This window comes from Aplysia californica, unplaced genomic scaffold, assembly GCF_000002075.1.
Source record: "Aplysia californica isolate F4 #8 unplaced genomic scaffold, AplCal3.0 scaffold00049, whole genome shotgun sequence".
In the NCBI taxonomy this organism is placed as follows: Eukaryota; Metazoa; Mollusca; class Gastropoda; order Aplysiida; family Aplysiidae; genus Aplysia; species Aplysia californica.
In genome coordinates this window covers 1,204,774-1,225,026 of record NW_004797319.1, presented here as the reverse complement: position 1 = coordinate 1,225,026, position 20,253 = coordinate 1,204,774, and the positions used below count along the sequence as shown (strand labels likewise).

At 36.0% G+C, this 20,253-nt stretch overlaps 1 protein-coding gene across 2 annotated transcripts; it reads left to right on the top strand.

The window, feature by feature from the left end:
• The first annotated feature begins 74 nt into the window (after window positions 1-74).
• LOC101845386 (ankyrin repeat and KH domain-containing protein CBG24701) lies at window positions 75-19,938 on the top strand. Of its 2 annotated transcripts, XM_005092599.3 has the most exons (10): window positions 75-754; window positions 2,097-2,221; window positions 4,363-4,528; window positions 5,797-5,895; window positions 7,510-7,649; window positions 13,080-13,112; window positions 16,273-16,510; window positions 17,318-17,363; window positions 17,925-18,050; window positions 19,452-19,938. In XM_005092599.3, exons 1-10 carry the CDS (start codon window positions 526-528, stop codon window positions 19,732-19,734), a joined length of 1,485 nt encoding a protein of 494 aa, XP_005092656.1. In that variant the 5' UTR covers window positions 75-525; the 3' UTR covers window positions 19,735-19,938. The 2 variants fall into 2 exon arrangements, with proteins under 2 accessions (XP_005092656.1, XP_005092657.1); XM_005092600.3 differs by lacking the exon at window positions 13,080-13,112.
• The last annotated feature ends 315 nt before the right edge of the window (window positions 19,939-20,253 follow it).

The following is a 20,253-nucleotide window of genomic DNA, read 5'->3' as shown; positions in this document are numbered from 1 at the left end:
ATGCTACACTGATTTTATTTACCAAAAAATACTTGAGAATAGGCACGGACTTCTATCACTTCCTTGGCAGCGTAAACAATATGGCGACCAAACTTGTTTGAGTTATCTCTTTTCGTCTCAAACCAAACCTATCAATGTAAATTATTGGTCTCGCCTTATAATAGAGTTTAATATTGAGAATAGATTTTTCCATTCTCTTCTGACGTATATTATGTGAAGACTTTTGTCAAAACTTGGTGTTTGCTTTGCCTTTGTAATCAACCAATTATTTTAATCTGATTGTGATTGAGCTGATTGTTGTAATCAATGAACCAGTATTCTCATATGGAACTCACACTTTATGGCACGACGTGTCTTTTAAAATCATGTGAACTGAATATTTTAACAGTATCCCCGTCAAGTAACTATTCCATTATGATTATCTGATTGTCTGGCCAGTGTGAGTGGGTCTTCCATTTTTTGTTTGTTTGGGGTTTAGGCTAGGCCTCTAGATCTAGATCTAGTAATCATTTTAAGCTGTGAAAAATGAGTAAACCCAGCAAGGCAGGAAAGCTGAAGATAGGAAGGGATAAGCCTAAGAAATACAAGAGACGTCCTGATGCATTTTCCATTCGAGTCATTGTTGCACCAACTGAGGAAGTCTTTAGTGTGGATGATGTTTATAATGACATGACAGTAGCACAGCTAAAAGATGACTTGGAGTTTGCAACTGGAATTCCAGTTACCATTCAAAGACTGAGCTACCTCGATGATGGTAAGTGTAATATTTTTCATTCATAATTTCGCTTTGCTTTATTAACCCACTTTTCTTTCGAGCTGACCAATCAGTTTAATGTATTTGATTCCGGATTGATGTATGAACATATGAAAAAATGACGAGGAACCATTAGTTGCACAGTGAGAAAGTGTATACAACTAGAATGCCTCTTTAGAATTTCTTCTGTCAGTTATGGAGGACACGTATTGAATGAAGATTTTATTAAATCAGGCTTTTTCTATTTAAAAAATCAGGACAGTGGCCTAAGTTCACAGCTTTACAAAACAGATGTTAATGATTTCGGAAAGCACCACGTTTATTACTTTTATTTTCGTTTCATCGTAAAAAGGAAAACAATTTTTCATCAGGTGCTATCCCAAGGCCAATCAGTGATTATCCAGATATTGAATTACTATTAATGATGAACATTAGAATTGTTTGGGGAGGGGAGGGGATCTATTTCTTTATTCTTTTCAGTTGTGTAATTGGTGGTTGAAAAATCACTCTCTGCCTAAGTTTACATAAAAATGTAAGCTGCAATCAGGGCATTGATTGAAAAACGGTTTCTTTTGGCCACTCGTCTTTTATAATAATATAATAAATTGCATTTATATAGCGCATTTCCACTGACAAAGAAGTGCTCAATGTGCTGTACAATAATACAAAGGACATATGAAGCGCACAGATCCTATAGTAATCCTCTTTCTCTCTCTCTCTCTCTCTCTCTCTCTCTCTCTCTCTCTCTCTCTCTCTCTCCAGTACATCCTTGAGTAAAGACAATCCTACAAAGCTTACCTAGACACATTCGCACACATTGATGAATTCACACAGTCATAAATTCTTACAGAACAGAACAGCATGAATAAACGATACTGAGAGAACATAATAGATACTGAGAGAACATAATAATATTTGTATTGGGAATGTCGGAAATTACAGATTGAAGCTGGACTGAAACTAATACGTTTTAAGTGCTGATTTAAATTTTGATAAAGTGGTGGACTCCCGTAGATGAGCTGGTAAAGCGTTCCACAAGAAGGGGGCGTGGTGTGAAAAAGCTCTCCCTCAGAGTCTCTGACTTTTACTTTGGACAGGTCTTAAAAGTCTTTTCGTCACCTATCTTAAAGGCCGAGATGGTATATATTCGATGACCATGTCACAAAGATATGATGGTGCAATGGGTTTTTTTCATAAGTAGCATCAGTTTTGTGTTTTTACTTTAAGATTTCCTCATTATATAAGTAAATTTCTAGGATGAAGACATGCTTTGGAGTATAATTAGCCAAGAGCTATGATATATCACAATAAGTTATTCAAAATTATCTTGTCACCGTTCCAGGAGAACTACAGGATCACACTACGATCCGAGGCAATGACTTTGTACCAGGTAGCACGGTACAGCTCAGGGTCTGGCCCATGTATCAAGAGCTGATTGAAGCTATTGTTGCTGATGAAATTGATTGGGTTGGTATGCTTTGAAACTTTTTGAACAGTTGTTCGTGCTAATACCAACTTAAATAGCCAACAGATGCCTATTGCTTCAACAGAAAGAATGTTTGAAGGAATATTCCTTCCAGGCATATATGAGTTTTCAAATTGCATAAGGAGTTATAGACTCAATAATATTTCTTAAACATGTGAGGCATTGTGATGAAATCAGATGCTGGTCAAAAGAATTAAATCGAAGTAACGGAAATTTTCCCGCCAGCAGGGCAAGTGTGATAGAATTTTTGTTTTAGCTCAAACCATTTTCTCATTAATTTTACCTCTGAAAACAGGTGACCCCCACTTCCTTCATTCGCAAATATCTCGACTTGTATTCAAGATAAATGGATATTGTTTTCATCCAAATAAACACAAGTGAACAAGCTTTACGATGATACCAATAACTCTACATGCCCAAAAATTGACGAGAGCCTGATTCCACCACGCTGCCTCACATATCTATTCAAGATGGATGGGTATTTGTTTCATCGAAAGCAAGACATACAAGCTTTCAGATGATACCAATAACTCCATATGTGAAAAAACTTATGCCCGCTTGATTCCACCCTGTAGTGACACTTTATAGATGGTAAGTATTACTTGTTATTCATTTGACACAGTCAGTGTGAAAATATTCCAAAATGAATGGGTAGAATGCAGAAAGGAAAAAAAGTCACTCAAAGAAATAATGCTGACATTACTTTAATCTGATTTATGCATTTCAACTGAATCGTGTAAGGCTCCATCTTTTCAAAATGGCAAATGACGGAGTCCTCCTCGAAACAGTCAAATTGTTAACAATTTTAGATTGGTGAGCAAGCCTGTCTACTTTTATTTGTCAGTCCAATGTCTTAGGCGTGCGGGATACAGGCTTATGTCCTTTGTCCATAACCTTGTACTTTGTGACTATTCAAACAAGTATGTAAGAAAATTTAACGAAGGTGGGACAGTTGGAGGTTTGCATGTGTTCATCTAATCTGATTTCTGATGTCCATTAAAGTCATGAGGTTTTCGCAATAACATTTAAAAAGTGGTAATATGAAAAGGGATTTGAAAGAAATATGGCTGTTTATTGTGGCCTGGGTAGGCCTATAGCAGTCTTTTAAAAGGAAAAGTAAAAAAACAAAAGTGTGTGTGAACAGCAGCACAAAGTGTACTGAAAAGGGTTTTTTTTTAATTTGTATATCAAGCTGTAGGTTTTGTGAACTTAATATTATGTTGATGAATTAAAAAATTTTGAGTCTTCTAAATAAAAAATCTGTATTATTTGGATCACTGTGTATTTTTTTTTTTTATGTAGCTATGTGCCTTTATTTTTTAACAGAAAAAAAAAGATTGACAGCTATATCGTCATCACTCTGTTGGAAACTCATAAACTCAAATTTTAAAATTTTACAAGAGAGACAAGAAAAACTGTCTAACATTGCTAATGTTAACTCAAAGTCTGTCAAAGTCTTGTGAGGGGCTTTAGACAAATTCCTGTAAAAAATGTGTTTTGTCAGAGCGGCTTATTAAGCAATCTGAGTTAGTGACAAAACATCTTTTAATTAGCTAGGTTTTCCGCCTCAAGCATTGTTCCATTGAATCTCGCTAAGGTGTTAGCAAGGATAGAACAAAGCAACATACAGCTGTGGTTGCTCCATATTCTAATCTCGCTATTTTTGGGTTTTCTTTAAAAAAATGCACATGTTTAACATTTACTATGGGTTGTTTTATGATGTCTCGATGGCCGACTAGTGAGCTATTATACGTTTTGTATGGGTGAACATATTTTGTCCATCAACACATCAAATGAAATCAGTAAAGGAAGTGACCACTTGGAGGAACCTCACGATATCACATTAGCGATGTTCAACAGATTTGCTTGTGGTGGGTAGCGAGAGTCGAGCAGAATTTAAAGAGTATTTTTAATCATATGTAATTTTGAATCTGTTTTAATATTTATACACATTGTGTATCAAGGTATCGGGAATTGTTTGTTGCAAAAAGATGATTTTTCGCCAAATTCAAGTAAAAGGGGTTCCATCAGAGCGTCAATGATATATATAATTAATGCTTGAAAGAACAGTCTTGGTAGCTCACAGCAATCTCTAATTAATTCTAAAATATTTTTTGAACAGGTATTTAGACTGGGAGTCACGAACCCCTCTGATTATCACACTCCGGCCAGCGACTACATGACCAAGAGGTCAAGAAAAGCCTGGTTGGAAGAGCGAGCATTCATAGCTCTTTGTCTTGCATCACATAGAGGGCATGAAGAATTAGCAGTTCGACTCATTGAAAATGGTTTGTTGAGCTGAGGAACAAATTTTGATGCTATGATTTTGTGTTCATCTATACTTTCTCTTTTTTTGCGGGGGGGGGGGGGGGGGGGGGGGGAGGGTTAACATAAACACTCTACATTGGGAATCTACACCAAAAAAAACCTGATTGTACCAGAGATGTAAAAGCAAACCGCAGTTATCTTTTTCAATGTTGTATTCTGGGAACCCAATTTTGAAAGATCTTTCTTCTTTTTAATATGAAACTTTCATGGCCTCTGCCTGCCAGAGCCATGCTTCCTTATCTCTAGTTCCATAAAGGCTCTATAGCGATTATTCTATAATTATATATATTATGAGGAGTCAAACTTGAAATTGTTTGGTAATTTAAGAGGGATCTAAATTAATTTCCAACTATTTGAAAATCTTGCTGAGAATGGTATTTTGCATTTCATATTTCAGATTCACATAAAAATATATTTAAAGTGTTTTTGAGGGTCTGAGGATGGAAGTCCATTTTCGTATCTGAAAATATGTATTCTCTGATATCTAGATTGCTCTTAACAGACTAATTGCTGATGCTGAAGAAATTTGATCTTTCGATACCGGATTTGTTAATAATAATGAGCACCAAGCCCATAATCAGTTGGAGAGACATTTAACTGCAAGTCTACTTTGAATAGCTTAAATTTATTGAATGCAGAAAAGTGTCTGTGATGGGTTTGAAGGGGGGTTACTTAGCCATTCCCCCCCATCTTGACCCAGTGCATAGCTAGTCTGTTTTTTTATTTTGAAAAGTTGACAGCTATGGATTCGTCCTTCCAATATAAATGCAGTTGAAGCTTTCTTTTAAGAGGTACTTACTGTTTCTGAGAAGGTGATGTCCACAGGTAGGAGACTTGTATTTCATTATAATGAAAACTTTCTCTTTTTCGTTTTAACTGAAAAGAAGATGCTACCATACTTCCCATAATTTACTCAGTCGTTTGGATATTTCTTAATTTAGATAACATTTTCTTAGATGTAAGATGATATGTTGTTGGAGCCTCAACAGCTCATGTTTTGATATTGAAATTGACTATAGTACGAATGACCTTGGTTCAAATCCCTCTTGGGACATTCTTGAGTATCAGTTGTTTTGAAAGTTTTCAGGGTTCTTCATCCACCTGGCCCGATCCTAACGAAGACAGTAAATCTTGTAATCAGTCAGGTCAAATGCAAAAACTGGATTGTAATTATTGAATAGGATACAACTTAAATGCATGTTCACAGCCCCTTGTGACATTTTTGTAGGTGCAGAGATAAACAGAACAACACCCACTGGCAAGACACCCCTGCACTTAGCCTCAGCAAGGGGACATGGAGAACTAGTTAACACGCTGCTCCAACATGGTGAGTTATGACTACTACAATTGACTTTACTTAAATCGTACTCTGATAACGCTATATTGAAAATTACATGATGTCTTTTTTTAAATCATCTGATCTATTTTTATAAAGTTGGGAAAGTTATGATCTAAATTTAATCATTTAATGTGCATTTTTTAAAACTCTTTAACCTCAAAATCTTTTTCCACGTTTTAACGGAATTTTTTCCACATCTCGTAAAGCAAAGCGTGTTACAAGGAATATATGCAAAGAATTCTTAAAATGGGTAAAATTATGTCAAAGCGAAAGAGGAAGTAGTTTATACATTCATATCTAACACTTCTGGATCAAAATACATCTATTTGAATTCATTAAATATTGCTTTAGCTGTAATGCTTTATGCACCCTGCAATCTGGTCGGATGCTGGGACCGTCAACTCAGAGACTGGGCGAGTTTTACTGGACGCTCCCATCGTCCACTCAGGGTTATGGGAGTTAATGTGTCCCCCAAGTTTTTACCTAAAGCAAAAACTACTTCAATTTGACAAAGCTATTTTTTAATAGCACTGACAGAATGTTACTTTTCCCCAAGTCTTGATGTGTTACTATACAATACTGTATGCTTGGTGCCTTTTTCTGAGGGAAAGTGAAGGACCATGTTTCCCCAGTGCCTCAGTTTATGTCCCCTAGTTTTGTCTCAATGCCTTTCAGTTTTCGTATTTCATGGTGACATGAAGACAGGCTGTAGTCATAGACCTACTGACTTAAAAGTGAAAAATAGTAATTGCCTATAGATTACTGTCAACTTTGTCGACAACTTTTTTGCCATTAGAATTAGAGAATTTTCAAAGTTGTGGGAGAATGACCATGAGGTCAAAGGTCAGGTACAGAATTTCGCTCTTTTTGCTTGTTAGTCTACCGACAGATATTTGAACCCTGTGATCTTGAATGTAATGCAACATTGCACAGTATAAATAGTATTCATCAATTTACTGTGGTGTGGTTACTACAGTGTTACCAGGTACTGATTTTTGTGGAAACAATATTTCAATATAAATATAATAAGAGTCGATAATGTTGGGGTAGATGATAGGTTAAGATAAGATAAGATAAAATACATCTTTATTGTCTAGGTCCTGGCACGTTGGTTTGGTGCCAGGATCTGGACAATGAAGATGTTTCTTATCTTATCTTATCATCTATCCAAACATTATACTTATATATGACTTATTATATATGTGTTTTAGTTTAGACATTATATACAACCAATCTTTTATAGATGTTCAGAAGTGAAGAGACAGGCCAAAGAGCTCAAACTCAGATGGCCCCTATCAGAAAAATAAAGTAAAGAAGAAGTGAATAGAAAATCTTGTAACAGGTGTTTTGAAACATGACTGAGAGCTGTTCAGAGTGCAATTCAAACTGTTTTGAAAGGACCTCATGCAATAAAACTGTGTTACAATAAGAGACAAGCTACATATCCAGTGTCCGCAATCTTTGTACCTCCTGATTTTGCTTCAGATTCAGTTCATCGGGGCAGTAAACACCTTCTGGAAAATATCTTACTTGAATTTTTTAAATCTTGCAACTGTTGTATTATCCAACAATAGCAAAAAACCCTTTCTTCATCCACATCAGGTGCTGACATCAATGCTGAAGATCAAAATGGGAACACAGCCTTATCAGTGGCTGAGAGATTTGGCAGCAAAGTTTGTTCCCGCTACCTCTTCCAATTCCAGTGGCAGGAGAGAGCTAAAGATGTAAAGCCTTCGAAAAAGGTATAGTGGAGGATTCACTTTTTAATTTTTAATCTGTAACAGATTGATGTCTAGAAAACTTTTTATAAAGAGAGATGTGTTTGTCAATGTGTGTGTGTGTATGTAGTTTCTGAGTGTGTGTGTGTGTGTATGTAGTTTCTGAGTGTGTGTGTGTGTGTGTGTGTGTGTGTGAGTGAGTATGTATGTGTGTGTGTGGGAGGGGTGCTTTAACATTGATATGCTTCCTCAAAGGTACTGGCTTTTGAAGTGCTGGAAAATATTTAGCACATGAGTTCTCTACAGTTATGTGTCATCTTGGGGAAATCAGAGCTCTCATCAAAATGAATGAAATCTAAGAAACCGACATTTTTCCTCCTGGTGTTTCTTCTTCTTTTTGTTTTTTTTGCTGAACACCTTTTATGTCAATTTCAAAACAATAACTTGTTTTGAGAAAGTAATTTGTGTCAAGTCCTGCAAAATTATAGTGATGAAATGTTTTACCACAGACCTGTTCTTTGACTGTATGACACTTTGATAAAAAAAAATCAATCTCCTGGTCATAGTGAATTATTTATCACAATTTTTGGAACAGGTGTGATCTACCAGAATTTTTGGAACAGGTGTGATCTACCAGAAGGCTTGCGTTTGTACTCGGTTTTTTTTTCTCTTTTGTTCTTGAGGGGGGGATATTGAAGTTTTTCTCTTCAATTTTACACATTTTGTTACTCTGGGGATGCTTTGTTATAATTCATATTGTGTTGTTTGTTCTCAAAATCTAGCTATGTAACTTCTTAAGTTGATATGAATTAGACAGTTGGCCTGTGAACTGTAAAAGTGTGTGTGTGGGGGGGGAGTGGGGGGTAGTCTAGTAAGGGAGGGGGGGTATTGGTGCCATATTTTGTTTTATTTTTCTTTACTCTGGGGGTGGGAGCTTGGGGTATTCTTTCATTTTTTAATTATTTTTTTTCCAATGGTGTGTTTTCATGTGTGTGGGGGAGGGGGGGGGAGGATTTGTGTGTCCAGGACCTTGACCTTGACCATCAATGATTTATTTAAAGAGGCACCATCCATCCATGTCCAGGTGCTGTTTTAGCCTCTTTTTCCTGTCTGCGGATTAATAATATTTTTTTGCCAATTTATTGGTTCCGCTTAATGTGTGTCCAGGAGGGGGTTATTCCTGTATTTTGTTGTTTTTTTAATTCTATTTTTCCTTCAATTTTGAGCATGGAGGGGGTGGGGATTTTTTATTTCTATATGCTTGAATGTTTTATTTCTGAAGAATACATGGACAATTTAGGTTTGACATGTTGACAGGCACAAACACAAATGATTTGCTGTGGTGTGTCCTTACATTCACTCATACGACTGTCTGTATTAGGTACATATAATTATTTAATTTGTATGCATTCATCATAAACCTGCCCATCTTCATTTAACCCAAAAATACAGAATGCTAAAAGACTTCATTTGTATTAAGATGACCAGAAGTGAGTTCTTGTTTTATTTATATTACATTCATCAGACACCTGGTAAGAAAGAGTCCTTGAAACTGGATTTGAGTGGTAAACTTAAGCAACAGAGTCATAAGCAGGGAGAACCAATACAAAAAAGTTCACTCTTACAAAAACCCGATCAGCAAAGTCCACAGCAGGGACTCCAATCAGTGAGTTTGAAGAAAGATTGTAAAAATGCAAAAAGTGAACATGAAATATACAAAGCAGAACAGACAGTTGAAACACCAAAAGTGAATGAGTCGCATGCAGACAAAGCCACAGGACAGAATACTCAAAGACCCAGGAAGGGACAGGAATCTCAAAATCAAAATATGACAAGGAGTCAAAAAGAAAAGAGAGCAAAGCAGGAACTCAAAAGTCAAAGTCAGAGACAAGTGCGTCGCAGTCACTCGGCAAAGTATTACAAATCTGTGAGTCGGCCCTTGTTCATCTGCTTTGAAAGACAAGTTTTAGTTACATAGAGAGCTGTGTTAGTTTTTTGCCACTACTTATTTTTCTTAATTCTTTTAGAAATTTTGAGTTCTTAAAATATTCGTAACGATCTAATATTTTCAGTTGGTGCTGACTGCTTGATGTCTACATAGCTATAAGTAAACTTAATGTTTTTTCTAAATAATTCTGAAATACAATTGCTTTCAAATTTCACGCACTTTTTCTAATACAATCTGATTTTATTGGAAGCAATTTATTTTCTTTGGATTAATTAGCCTATATTTTGGCATTTTAACTTTGTCTTAAACCTCTTTAACCCCAGAAATGTTTTCCATGTTTTGACGCAATTTTTTCCAGATCGCATGATACATGTAATGGGGTATACACGAAAAATATTATTAAAATGGCTAAAACTGTGTCAAAGTGAAAGCGGAAGTAATATATACACTTCTCTAACACTTCTGAGTGAAAATAAATATATTCAGATTCGTAAGAGATTGCATTGGCAGTTATGCTTCATGCACCGTTTGATCTGACCAGAAGCTGGGACCACCACCCGTGGACTGGGCAACTTTCACTGGATGCTCCCTTTGTCCACTCGAGATTATAGAGTTAATAATACACATTACCTAATTGTTTCATTGTGTGTTAATGTCAGTACGGTAATAGAATATTTACAAGCAAGTGGGTAGCGTTTAGGCAGGGTTTTTTTTGCCTGTGCACCTCTAGGAACATTCACAAATGTGACTTATTTTATAAGTCGTGTGAGAAGCTCAGCGGTCTGCTCCGGCATCTGTGGTGTTGCGGTTAAGCACTTAGCTGTCACATGTAGGAGACCTGTGCTTGATTCCCAAGTGGGGAGAAATTTTAATCGAGTAGGCCTATCTCTGTCTTTCTGCTGGGATGTTGTGTCCCTCTCAGCTCGGGCTGGTCCTGACAGGCAGGACCAGAAGCCTGCCTCCTAAATACAGGGATGTCACTTTTCCATTTTTTTTCTGGTATTTCCGGTATTTTGATCCTGATCCGCTATTCCATTATTGAGATCAAGGAGAATCTATAGTTGAAAAAAAAAAACACGCTGGGTAAGGTTCTGTCATGTTAAGAACATCTTATCTATTTTCCTTTAAATGTTTGTCATTTCTCTCTATGTACACCCATTGTTTTTGTTTGTTTGTCATATCTCTCTATGTACACCCATTGAGTTTAAAATTGATATTCATAATATGTTGGCGAGACCGTGGCGCATGGATTTTCAGCTATTTTCACAAAAGTTGAGTAAATAATCTAAATTGTGTAGATGGGGGTGTGAAACGCCTAACATTTTTTTTAAAAATCTGCAGTCTGTAGTGCTTCATTCCTTCTTTGAAACTGGTTAACAGTGTGTTGAAGAATGGTTACATTTTTTTTCTTTAAAAAGTTATAACAATTTTTTTTTTATAGTTTCAGTATCTTATTTTGTGGGCAAACTGAACATTTTGCCGCCTGCTTTGACTAAACATCAACCTTTTTTTCCCCAGTCTTTTTAGTGCCATGGATTGCTTTAAAGTATTAGCATAGACTATGGCGTGGTTGTGAATTGCACAGGGCTTTGTATCTTTTATGAGGTGTGGGTGGTTAGTGGGTGTTCTGGTGTGCTCTGTTTTTTCTCTTTCTTTTATCAGTTCAATGTTGCCATTGACATTATCTCTTCCTGACATGATGTAGCTGCTGTCTTCTTTTTTTTTTCGTCTCGTGTCCTGATTTGATGCCAGTATAATTTGTAAGTTGCATAAAAATGTGCCAACATGGTACAAGTTGTTATGCTTCAAGGAAAACAAAACGAGAAAAAGGAAAATTGTTTGGCATTTGATGAAGACGATGATGATGATGATGATGATGATGATGATGATGATGATGATGATGATGATGATGATGATGATGATGATGGTGATAATGAGGATGATGATAGCTGCTGTCATCTTACTTGTCCTACCCAACTTCTCAACTGCAACATATCATGTTGTCTCTTCTGTTTTGGGACGTACATAGATCTATGACTCTGTGTAGGAGAGATTCAGTCCTTGAGTGAGATGATTTTGGATGAAGGCCTGCCTGACAATGAGATACATCTTGTTGGAAGGCTGTTGCGTCTTCTCCAGAAATGGCGTGTTCATTTGCAGCGGTTTTGAGAAACAGATTCTAATCTCTGAGCCGAATGTTGTTGGTATTTGTTCAGTGATATGTTTTTGTCTTTCAATTCAATACCATGTACTGCTGTGTGGTTATAATATTATGCCGACTCCACTATCCTTTTGAGGTAATTAAAGCAAATTTTTTCCCTTTTTGTCGCTGAAAACTTTCCCATCACTGTTTAGATATATATATATTCATATTTGATGAGGGATGGGATCTTTGCATGAGTGGGTTTGCTTTTCCCTCTCTTGCTAGGTCTTTTCCCTATAAATCATGCTGACAACCTCTCATGATGTGTTTTGTCCAGTCACGCTTTGTCTCTCAATTCTTTCATGATTTTTTAAAGTATGGACTGTGTAAAATTTACTAAGGTTCTATACTTGGTTAGTTTGTAATATATATTGATTATAATCACCATGGCAGTTTTATCTTCGCTAGTGTTGGGCCATGGTATACATAAATGATTTTTCACACTATTTTGGGATTCCACTGAATTCTTTTGACAAAACTGTTGAGGACGTTGAAGTCAGACAGCTGATGTATCAAGACATCCCCGAAAGCCAAAAAGTTGTGAAATGACATGTACTCGCATTTTTTTATATTGAGATGTCCAGTGGAGCCTAGGAATGGATGCTGAGAAAGATACAGAAAGATTACAAACAAATTAGCACCAATGCTTAATGAACTATGGTTTCACAGAGCCCTCCTCAGAATAAGCTGGAAAAAAACCAACAATAAACAGATACGAGTGAGCTTTGATTCACAAGAAAACTATTTAGTATCACAAAAGGAAAGAAAAATTATTTTTTATGCTCTGTTGAAACCTTAAATGATCATAAATTAAAGATATTGTCTGAGGACAAAGGAGTGTAGAAGAAAAAAAAATTAAAGACCTTGCAATATAACTACATAAAACACATGCTGGCATAGCTCTAAATCATTTTACATTGTTGAGAGAATGATGGAAATAAAAGTGAGATTTGCAGAGCTCAAATGGACTACTCTTCAAAAGGTGATGTTGGATGAGAAAATTAAACCTTTTTTGTTTATGATCATATACATGCACACTTTGATAGTGTGATCTAACGAGATAGGATCAGACTGGCTTATGTTGTTAACCAATTAGGTTTATCAGCGTTTCAACTTTGATTGAACTGAGTGACAAGCGCCACAACCGACTGTAGACATTTATAAGCTGCTTCTTCATATTATTTATTTTTTAAAATCTAGGAAAAATCTTACCTTTACACTGTTGACTTGTCACAACATGCAGCTAAACAAATATTTTGTGTAGATATTCTCAAATACAGTTTGTGGACACAATTCATTTTAGGGTCACTCTCTCATGTATGAAGGACAAAGAAAGGTAAGTTTTTCAGTTGTTGATTTTAAAAAAAATTAAAACGTTGTATGGTATGGCTCATAGTCTGATATGAGAACCTTATATTCTAAAACACAGAGCTGCGCTTTTCTTTCAAAACAAAGAGAACTCACCTATGAGGTGCTGTTTTAAATGTGGAAAAGGGGCTTGAAGCATTGTGTAATCGATTTTCATCTCATGAATCACTTTTTGATTTTTTATTGTTCACTCCACGTCAATATCTGTGAAAGCACTGCATTTTCAACTTTTGCCGCTTACTCTTTCTTGTACGACAGGTGAACACGTCTCTTTTTCTTTGAACATAAGGGACCATTCCCAAATGACGTCAGCTTAGAGGGGGAAGGGGGATCAGTGAACCCATGATGCTCTAAAAGGTTGGGGGGGGGGGGAAGAAAAGAAAGGAAGAAAAAATATTACAGACCATATTTTCTGTGCCTAAAATTAACGCAGTTAATTATTCTGATTGATTGAAGCTGTTAATAAATAATTTGACAGTTCAGGTATTTCTTTGTTGTATTCTTTAATAAACAATAGTTGTTAGCTGGGGATTTTTTACTTAAAATAAAGATCAAAGGTGTAAGTATGTAAAATTCATCCTGAACGGGTTCTATCTAAATGTACATGTACAATTTGGTTGACGTCAACTGGGGCGGGGGGGATGAAAAAAATGACAGAAGATGCAAACGGGGGGGGATTGACAGAAGATGCAAGGCGGGGAGGGATTTTTGGCCAAATTTTAGCTGACGTCATTTGTGAACGGTCCCTTGAATTAGGTGATCTCTAAACATGAACAGCATCAATGGCCTAGCTAAAAGAATATTTTAGCCGAGCACAATTTTTGAATATTTTTGTGCAGATGGTTGTTTTTGATAGAGTTGATCTCTATTTAAAGTATTTTAAACTTTCAGAGAAAACTGCCAATTATTGCAATGCCCTGTGATAATCTGCAGTTGCAAAGGGAATAAATTACAATATTATTGCTCTTTTTATAAAACTGTTAGTCTTCTTTTGATGTCTCTTTCGGATGAAAGCACTGAGACAAAAATGATATATTGTTGTACATGTATCTTTTCTTCCCCAATCTGTTATCACTCATTTTTTGAGAAATCAGAAAGATCAAAACACTCAGTTTCTGCCTTACTGTGATTGGGTTTTTTAACTTTTATTTTGTCTTTTCTTGAAGCTTTGTTTAATTCGCAGTTTCATATAATGCATAATATAATGATCGAATTTGTTCCCATATTTTTGCATTATTTTTAGTTTGCTTAAAATAGCTTTTGGTATTGTTTTAAACATCATTCAATACCTGTGTTCTGATGCGCTATATTAGGCCTATATTTCTTGTTGTCAGGTTCAAGCTTTTGAATACATAGTACAATATTTCACTTTTTTTGTTATCTTAAAAAAATTTCTTCATCAACTACTTCTCGTAATCATTTCCACTACTATTATTGCTTATGATTTTTTTTATTATTGATCAAGTACAGAACATGAAATTGCTTTCTGTTGGAAGGAGCTGAAGTATGGCGCTTATTCTTTACCTAAAAACAAAATTTTAACTTTTAGACGTCATCAAGTAAATCTTTTAGAACATTTGATCTACAAATTATACTATTAATGCATTAGTAATCAGTATCATTTAACTTTAAATATTCTTGACACAATAATTTCAAAATTTAAGCTAATTTGTTAAGAATATTTTCTCATAAAAATCTATTCTTCTGTTGTTTATTCAGAGAAAGCAAAATGTTCAAATTTTACAGCCAACCACTTTGACACCTGTTTTTTTTTATGTTATCTCTTTCTAGAGACATTATTGTTGTAAAGTGTACAGATTTATGATCTTGGACTATTATTTTACAATTTGTGAGACTGCCTCTGAGTTCAAAAATGAAAAGGGCTGTTTTATATCTACCTCGTATTACATTTTCGACTCTGTATATTATAATCATATCTACTCTATCCTTGAAAAGAGCTTTATAATGAATGGTTTCATGTGTTTTTGAATCTTTGACTGTGACTTTGAGTGACCTTTCATCTGTGCATTGTCTGGACTAAGATTCAAGCGATGTTGTGAAATGTATTTTACAAATGAAGGATATTGGGAAGGGGAAGAGGGGTAACTTTTGTCTAGAAAAGTATGCATAGATCTCTACCTAAAGTCCTTTGTTAAAGAGGCCATTTCAGTTGAAGTGTTGAGGCCCTTGAAAGATTTGAGAAGTTAGACATGTTTGAGGTATGTTTTTTACTTTGTCATGTGTAATTAAAAGCAATATTGTTGCTGCATACTGTTTCATTATTGTGAATAACTAGATCTATTGCCTTGTGAATGTTATTTTGGTAGGCAGGCCTACTTTATAAACTATTGGTCTCATAAGCTTGTTAGATTCTTTTTATGCACAAAATTTCTAAAGACATAATTGTGAAGGAATATTCTTATTATGAATCATGAACCACATCCCTTTTCCAACAAATTGTTGTATACATGCTAACTCAAGCTGATGTTCTGTAATTATTACAGACGAAATGGTCCAAGATGACCTCTTATTGTTGATAAGAGAAGTGGCTGTTTTAGATAGGTGGATATCATGGACAGTGTCATTATAATATTTTTTTTAATTAAAAAAGAACAAGAAGGAAGTGGGAAGCGGATGTTTGTACAGCTAATTGTCTTGGACAGATAGTCGCTAGTGAAGGATCAACCGTAATTCTTAAATTTTCCTTTCTTTTTTCTTATATAAATATTTATATGGGTCTTTGAAGTCTTGGGTCCAAGTTCAGAGGTATGCATATTGGATGGATAAAGAGTTGGGTTGGACTCTCAAACAAGTCAACCCAATTAATAATAGGCCGTACCTTGCCATGGATAGGTGATCACATCTACAACAACTCTGTCAAATTACACAGCATATGAGATGTAATGAATAGACTCTGCCATATTTATTTGTTTAAAAAAATAGAAGTTTGATTCTCACATTGGGAACAAGTTGTTTTTTTTAGTAAGAATATCAATCTTTTTGCTGGACTGCTGTGTTCTATTCGACCAGGGTGGACCCTGACTGGCAGAGTGGAAGCAGTCCGTCTTCTGAACAGAGTCAATGGGAGAACTTTTACAAGAATCTTTCCCATCTGTTGTCGTCCCCAGGTTCCTCTGTTTGCCCACCAGTACCATGACTCCAGTTTCCCTGTCTGGAAACGAGGTGCTTCAGCTCAGATCTACGTCCAGAAAATACTCAAGCCTGGAGAGTTTGAAGGCACGGCTCTCAGTGCTCCCAAAGGAGGCAAGCATCCTTCTATAGTGAGGAAGCACATCAGAAATGCAACATTTTTCCGTGACTCGCCTGACAGCAATGCCTCTGAGCTAGACGACTACTTCCCTGATGGTAAGCTTAGCATAGATCCATTTTAAAAATAAATCATCGTTGCCGTCCTGATAAGATTGGATAAGTAACATCGGGTAAATTTTTCAGGAGAAGAAAAAATCTGCTTAGAGCTATCCGATTTTCATACTGTTAGAAAAGTCCTCTTTTGGTTGTTTATTTGAAAATACCTTTTTTAAGCAGCTTATGAAACATGCTTTGTGAAATACTTTTCGTGAAAAAAGCAAAATAAAAAAATTTGTGGTTATCCGATCTTATCATCATGGCAATGAAATGTTGTTGGTATTTTATTCTGAAATTTTAGGCGAAGTGACATTCGGGCAAATTTTTCAGGAGAAAAAAACAACTGATTTATTAAAAGGACGACTTAGAGTAATCCGATTTTCATACTGTGAATGTTAAACAAGTCAACTTTTGGTTGTTTATTTGAATATGAAACATGCTTAGTGGGAAACATTTCGTTAAAAAAAAGCAAAATCGAAAATTTTGTAGTTATCCGATCTTATCACCATGGCAGTGAAATGTTGTTGATATACTATTCTGGAATGTAAAGCCATGGGTCCATATTTCAAAATACAATCTATAGATTAGTTTATGTGGGGTTATCAGAACACTGAAAGATGCTGACACCTATGATTTTACACTGTTTTAATTCAGTCTTTTATATATACGGTTTACAGGGCTGTACAAAATCAAATAATGGTCAGCTTTTCCTACATTTTTCACTTTTTGTATATAAAATGTTTTGTCACAAAACCTTTCTTTTGTTTGTAAATTAATCCTGAATGTTCACATGTTTTGTTCCTACAGAGACCGGAGTTTCTCTACCACCCATTCATAAAAAGAAGAAAATGAAGTGAGTTGTACTTGTGGACAAGACCTGCTATTGAATTTTTGGTTCCATAGTGGGACTTTTTTTTTTACTTAATAAAAGTAATTCTTTCTGTTAATTAAAGGGTGGTTTACATTGAATGCTTGTGAATCCTGTGTTCTTTAATTTGATGGTGATATTGGGATACAAAAATTTCTTTGGTTACCAGTAATAGTGTCACCTCAACCTTTAATGCCATATTTTCCCACATATTTACTCTTTTTTTTCTTTCTCCTCCCTCTCCCCCTCCCCCTCCCCCTCCCCTCCTCCTCATCATCATCATCATCATCATCATCATCATCATCATCATCATCATCATCATCATCATTTCTTTCTATGACATTGTGAGATAGCAAGTCTTATTCACCACCACACCACTCACTTTTTTTTTTTTGAGGGGGCACAATAAATACTATCCATGGCTTTGTGTTTACTTTGGAATTAATATGAGAAAGCTTAGAGAACAAACCTTGTACTTCAAATCAGATGTGCAACCCATGTCAAGTTGTATGGGTTCTTTGATTATTTAAAATTTATGACTTTCAGCTTGAAGAGACCTTTGACATATGCTGAATGGCTGGAAAAACAGAGAGAGATTGAGAGAAAGATTGCCCTGGAGAAGAAAATCCAGGATGAAGAAGACATGAAAAAGAAATTGGAGGAGGAAGAGAGGTGAGTAATAGAATTTGTGAAGTTTTTTCACTGTCTGTCAGTTCTTTGATGATAAGAAATTGCGAGTGTAAGGAAATGGTCATATAACTATTATAACTAAACATACTGCAGAGATCACCTACTTCTAAATTAGACAGGAATTATAACTGTTCAAAGGCCTAAACCTATTAACATTGTTTAGAAAAGGGTTTGTTTGGACAATAGAAATTTTGATCAGACTAGCCTATCATCTCTCCCTTCTCTTTGTTCTCCAATTCCCAATTCTTTCTCTGCCCAGTGGGGATAAACCAAATAACAGCCTGTTTGATTCTTAAGTAAATGGTATAGGTTTAACTCCCCTATTACCTCTTTAAGATTATTTAGGAGGGGGGACCTCTGAGTTCAACATCCGTCTTGAAAAGGACTGAACAAAATTGGAAATAAGTTTTAAGTGCCTTTCCCAAGGAGACAACGTTAGACCTTAAGCTGAGGCTCAAACTCAAACCCCTCGACTCACAATTTCACAATTATAGGTCCGGTGGCCTAACTATTAGGCTAAACGGACTAAACCAACATCGTTCAGTTCTGAAGTGTTATTTTCAGGTTTTTTTATTACTGTCTCTGACCATATTCAAATCCACCTCTCCCATTCTCTGCTTTGTGAACTCAGGGTGAATATATTCTGTGTGGTTAAAGGCTTTGTCAGAAATCAAACCCCAACCATACAATTGTCCGTCAAATTATTGCAAGTAATACCTGCCAACATCTTACAACCATCACTTTGCATTAGGCAGGGTTGAAAATTTGGCTACAACATAACTACTGATATATTATTGTTTTCCATGGTGTGTATTGGGCAGCAGCCAAGGACCTCTTCTACCATGTTCTAGATATATCAAATAGATGGCACCAAGGTGAGCTTCAGGGTTTAGCTGATTAGTTTCTGTTTGACATCGCTCTGACCCATGAAAACAAAAGTGTCTTAAATGTCATCACCCTTGTTTTAAGAGAATTTCAATTGAAAATTTTGGCATCTTATAATATGTAAGATAATCACCTGAAAACAATTTTTTTTAAAGATTTATTGAGGGCTACATGGAGATTCAGGGGGTTGTGTATGGATTCAGCTTTCTTTGCATAAAGAGCCCAATCAATTTATGACAGTTTCTTATAGTTCGTTACAAGGTTTCTATCCTGTCTTGATAGCTGACACAGAAAAGATTTTTCATCCCCCAGAAAAAGGAAGAGACAGAAGGGGGTTTTGTGTCTTTGTGCGTGTGTGTGTGGGTGGGAGGGGTTGTTGCCCTTCTCTTCGTATGATGAGCCCAACCCATTACCAAAAGCTTGTGATGATGCAGATTCCTAGGTTTCAATCTTTTCTTGATGGCTCACACAGAAGGAATGGGTTTTTTTCATCCTCAGGAAAAAGGAAGAGACGGAAAAGCTGGGCTATGAGAAGTGGTTGGCTCAGCGCGAACAGGAGAGACTGGAGAAGTCGCCGCGTCACTCGTCCCCGGTGAAGAACCCGTCCACTGTGCCAGACACCAGCAGCATGCTACCCCTGCACCACGACGGCGCCTTGAGACAGTACCTGCGGGGTCTGGGCCGCTCAAAGGCCGGGGTCAACTATGAGGACTGGCTGGACCAGAAAGAAATGGAGATCAACCATCTGGTCCGACAGATGGCAGTACAAGCTCCGGTTTAGAAAAGTTTTGCCATCATGGTCATAACAAAGTTGCTGGTTTCTAGTAAATGGTATGGTAAAAATACTCGTTACTTGTTTCGTATGCTTAATAATAATATAACCAGGCTTTCATTTAGTGAACTAAAATCATGAGCACTGTTTTTTTTAATAAGGTTTCCTCAAAACAACAAATTGAGGCATCATGGTGAAATCAGGCGCTTGTCAAAATAATTAAATCAAAGAAATCTGCCTTTTTCTTACTGTTGTGCAGTTGTTTTTTTTCTTATTTTGGCTCAACACATTTTATGTCCATTTAAAAACATTAATTTCTGTGTAGATTTTACTGAAATCCATTGATCAATGACACAAAAAATGTAAAATTGCAGTTTCCAGCTTCAGACGTCACCGAACTTTGGCAGCCATTTTCTCGCTTATTTTACTTCTGACACTAGGCAACCCCCACCTGCGACAATCGCAAATTTCTCAATTTCTTTTCAAGTTCAAGATAGATGGTCTTTATTTTTACCAAAAGCAAGAAAA